Source organism: Plasmodium gaboni, chromosome 13, assembly GCF_001602025.1.
Source record: "Plasmodium gaboni strain SY75 chromosome 13, whole genome shotgun sequence".
NCBI lineage: Eukaryota > Apicomplexa > Aconoidasida > Haemosporida > Plasmodiidae > Plasmodium > Plasmodium gaboni.
This window is the reverse complement of record NC_031493.1, coordinates 1,552,721-1,557,651: the sequence shown is the minus strand read 5'-3', so window position 1 is coordinate 1,557,651 and position 4,931 is coordinate 1,552,721. Positions and strand designations below refer to the sequence as shown.

The 4,931-nt window shown below is 14.9% G+C and overlaps 2 protein-coding genes across 2 annotated transcripts; one reads left to right on the top strand and one right to left on the bottom strand.

Moving 5' to 3' along the window:
- Positions 1 to 1,792: 1,792 nt before the first annotated feature.
- PGSY75_1345100 (thioredoxin 2) lies at positions 1,793 to 2,588 on the top strand (the record flags this gene model as incomplete). Its single annotated transcript, XM_018787484.1, has 4 exons — positions 1,793 to 1,984; positions 2,103 to 2,152; positions 2,256 to 2,289; positions 2,391 to 2,588. 4 exons carry the CDS (start codon positions 1,793 to 1,795, stop codon positions 2,586 to 2,588), a joined length of 474 nt encoding a protein of 157 aa, XP_018640226.1.
- A 121-nt stretch (positions 2,589 to 2,709) lies between these two features.
- PGSY75_1345000 (hypothetical protein) lies at positions 2,710 to 4,931 on the bottom strand (the record flags this gene model as incomplete). The annotated part of the gene is made up of 10 exons (XM_018787483.1): positions 2,710 to 2,877; positions 3,187 to 3,245; positions 3,386 to 3,452; positions 3,519 to 3,659; positions 3,789 to 3,871; positions 4,000 to 4,030; positions 4,124 to 4,300; positions 4,467 to 4,509; positions 4,668 to 4,716; positions 4,861 to 4,931. Coding segments are annotated over 10 exons (889 nt in total), but the record flags the coding sequence as incomplete, so codon positions are not given.

Genomic DNA, 4,931 nt, shown 5'->3' with positions numbered 1-4,931 from the left:
AAAATAAAAAAAAAAAAAAAAAAAAAAAAAAAAAAAAAAAAAAAAAAAAAAAAAAAAAAAAAAAAAAAAAAAAAAAAAAAAAAAAAAAAAAAAAAAAAAAAAAAAAAAAAAAAAAAAAAAAAAAAAAAAAAAAAAAAAAAAAAAAAAAAAAAAAAAAAAAAAAAAAAAAAAAAAAAAAAAATTAATATATATATATATATATATATATATATATATTTTTCTGTATGCATTAATATAACCAAGCGTCAGAATTTACAATATGACAACTATATTATAGGCAAAGAAAAAAAAAAAAAAAATGGAAAAAGGAACTTTCTTGGATGTTATATAAAATGTTAATTTTTATTATATAAATATACCAGAATGAGAAGGAATAATAATAAAGAAAAAAGAAAGCAAAAATAATAAATAAAACAAGTAGAATTAATTTTATTATATATATATAATATATATGTATATTTTATATATACATTTATATATATATATATATTTTTTTTTTTGTGTTTAATATTGAAAATAAATATATTGAATAAAACATAATGTCAGATATGGCTAATTATTACAGTTTATTATGTATTTATTTATATTGTTTTATTATTTTATTTATTATTTTATTTTATTTTTTTGTTGCTTATTGTTGCATGTTTGTTTTTTATAAAAAAAAAAAAACACTTAGTAAGAAATATATCACATATTGGATTTTTAAGAATATGAATATAACTTAAGATCTCATATAAGAATAAAGTAGGATAAATTATTAAAAATAATAAAAAAATATATATTTATCATTTTAAAATTTCAGTTTTTTTTTTTAAAACCAATGTTTTTTTTAATATTTATATAGAAACAAAAGTAATAATTAATATATAATATAAAATATTATGATAGAAAAATATATATTTTTCATAATAATAACATTTTATTATTATTTCTATAAAAAAATGAAGTAAAATATAATTTTTCATATCATGCCCCCCACCCAAAAAAAAAAAAAAAAGAAAAAAAAAAAAATATAATATTTAATAAATAATATAAACAAAATACAAATAATAATAAAATATAGAGTGTCATATTTTATATTATATTTTATATATATTTACAAATATAAAGTAATCAAAATTTAATATATATATATATTTTATATATAATAATTAGTTGTTAAGTTTTTTTTTTTTTTTTCTTATATATAGATGTTAAGTACCTTTCTTCTTGCATGTATATATAATATCATACACGACGGCTAAAAAAAAAAAAAAAAATTGATATACTTAAAAATATATATATATATATATATAATAATATATATATTTTATATAAACTTAATTATATGGCCATAAAAGTATATTGAATATAATATTAATAATTACATATAATAAAATAGTATATAATTTTAATGAAAATTTTTTGTAATAATAAAAATAATATAATAAAGCATTTTTTAATCTATACATTTATATATAATAATACTATATATATATTATTTTTTTTTTTTTTTTTATTCTTTTTTATTTTTATTTATTATTTTTGTATTTTATAAGATATAAATATTTAAAAATTTATATATATTATAGTTAATTTTTTATATAAATTAATTATACAAATATAAATATATAATATATATATATATATATATATATATATATTATACGTAATATATACATGTAAAATACCTATAACATATATAAAAATTATATAGAAAGAATTTATTTTTTTATTTATATATTATATATATATTCATTATTTTTTAATTTATTATTTCATATATTTTAATTTTTTATATAATTAATTCAATATGAAGAAGTATATATTTTACTTTCTCTTTTATATTATAAGTTTTTTTTTTGTTAACGATGTTATATGTACGAAAGAAGTAGTATCAACAAATGATGATCCTTTAACACCACTCAACAGATTTGACAAATATTATTTGCGTATGTTTAAAAAAGTACCAAGATTACAACAAAATGGATCAAACATTATAAATGTAAGAAAATAAAAGTATAAACCTTGTTTATTATTTTAACGAAATATGTAATATATATATATATATATATATATATATATATATATATAATATGTTTTTTTATTTTTGTTTCCTTTAGGGTGTTAATATGAAAAATACAGTAATCGTATTGTACTTTTTTGCAAAATGGTAAGCAAAAGAAAAAGAAAATTAAAAATTTATATTTTTAAGTATTCTTTTTATCAATTTTTTTTTTTTTTTTTTTTTTTCTTTCTTTCTTTTTTGTGTGTAGGTGTCAAGCTTGTACAATGCAAAGCACAGAAATGGTAATAAGAGAAAAATAAAATATATAAATATTATATAAATATTATATATATATATTATATACATATTATATTTTTCTTTATATATATATTTTTTTTTTTAGGATAAATTACAAAGATATTATGGAAAGCGCATTTACTTATTAAAGGTTGACCTAGACAAAAATGAAGCACTTGCAAGAAAATTTTCTGTAAAATCATTACCCACAATTATTCTTTTAAAAAATAAAACTATGCTAGCAAGAAAAGATCACTTTGTCTCAAGCAATGATTTGATAGCATTGATTAAAAAACATTTATAAGATAAAGAATATATATATATATATGTGTAAATATAAATAATTAAGTCTATTAATATATACAAAAGGAAGGATAACACAAACTGATATATGTATATATGTATGTATTTATTTTATCGAATAATTATGAACAAATGTCTTTCCCAGGGTAATTCTTATTTTCAGCTTGCAATTTCATAACTTTAAATAATAGCTTACTCTTTTTTTCATTTTCCTTTTTTTCACGCTTTACTTTATTAATTATTTCATTTTTATCATTCTCACCTAATTCGCTATGGCAAATACAACAGGTCTATATATTCAAAAAAAGGAATATAATTAAAAATATTAATATTATTTATTCATATAATTATATATATATATATATATATATATATATATATATTTGAAATTTTTTTAATTTTTTTGATTTTTTTAATTTTTTTAATTTTTCAATTTTTATATTTTTTCTTAAGCTTTAAAAATTATATGATTTTAATAACTTTATATCATTTCTATTTTTTTTTTTAATACGTATATAATATATATATATATATATATATATATATATTCTTTTGTTTTTTTTTTTTTTTCTTCTTCTTTTTTTTAAGTTTAATAATACTTTTCTACATTCCCTGCGTATGACTGTTTCATAAAGACACATTAAATGAAAAACATGATCTTCAACAAAAAAAAAAAAATATATTTATTTATAATAAATACATAAATAATTTTAAAATAATAATAATAGTTTAAATAAATAAATAAATATATATATATATATATATATATATATATATATATATATATATATGTATTACCACATGTTAATTTATAAAACGTGGGGGGGAAATTTCCGTGAAGCGAATCACTATTAGGCATTAAACACTATATAAAAATCAGAATATATCGTATTATAATATATAATATAACATAATATATATAAATCCTTACCAGTTGACATTCGTCAGAATTATTTATGTCCTTCAACTTGGTTGTTATATTACAACCTGATATTTTTTTTTTCTTAATTGCTTTATATGTACAATCATAATTATTTTCATTTTGTTGAAAATTTTCTAATGCCTTTTTTCTCTATAAATAATAAATATACATATATATAATACAAATTTAATAAATATATCTTTTTATTTGTTCATTTAATATAAAAAAAGGAATGCATATATGAATATATTTTTATATATTTATTTATTTTTTATTTACACTTTCGATAAAATTTTTATCATTTCCCTCATTATATTTTTGTACACTTTTAATATTTTTTTCTTCATTAACTTCGATCTCCTCTACAATTGTATGTTTTTTAAAAAGTAGAAAAATATATGTATGTATATATTTATTTATAGGTTCATAGGCTTCTATCATAATATTTTATATTCATAACATAGACATGAAAATTTTCTTTTTCTTTTACTTTTCCCTCCTGAAATATCTCTTAATAATATCTTTAAAAAAAAAAAAAAAAAAATTCAAAAACCCTTTTATATTTTTTTTTAATAAAACAATTGTTCTTTACATAATTATTTATTATTTAATACATTATCAATCATTTTATTTTGTAATTTCTTATCATCTAAAGACATTCTGTAGGAACTCAGTACAGAATCTGAAAAGTTTTTTTCCTTAATTAATTCCTCATTAATTTTATCAGGGTTAGAAAATAAATTCAGTTCTTTGTTTTTTTTGAGTGCTCTAAAATCAGGTACGTTTATTAACTTAAAAAAAAAATTTCATGGATTTTTTTTTTTTTTCTTTTACAATATGGCATAATATATAATGTTCAAAATGGTATTATGGTATATATATATATATATATATATATATATGTATATATTCATTTATATAATTATCTTTTAATTTTTATTTTTTTATGTTTCATACTGTCCTTTTTCTGGAGGATGTTTTTTTTTTATATCCTTTTGATCTAAACAATAAAAACCAAAAAATTTAAATAATATAATATAATATAATATAATATGATATTGTTTTAAAATGATTATATATATATATATATATATATATATATATATATATATATATATATATATATATTTATTTATTTATTTATTTATTTATTTTTACTCATATTCATTATTATCAAGAAAGAAATCCAAAGATGGTTCATTGGTACCTACCCATATTATATATTTATAAGTATAAATTTTAATATACATGTATATATATTGACAAACACAATTTATTATTATTATTATTATTATTATTTTCATATATCTTCAAAAACATATTTTCATATCTTGAAATATTAATGTGTTACTAGAAATGTATTCTTTAATATTTACAGTAGTAATTCCTTGTACCTCCAAAATTGCACATAACATTCTAATT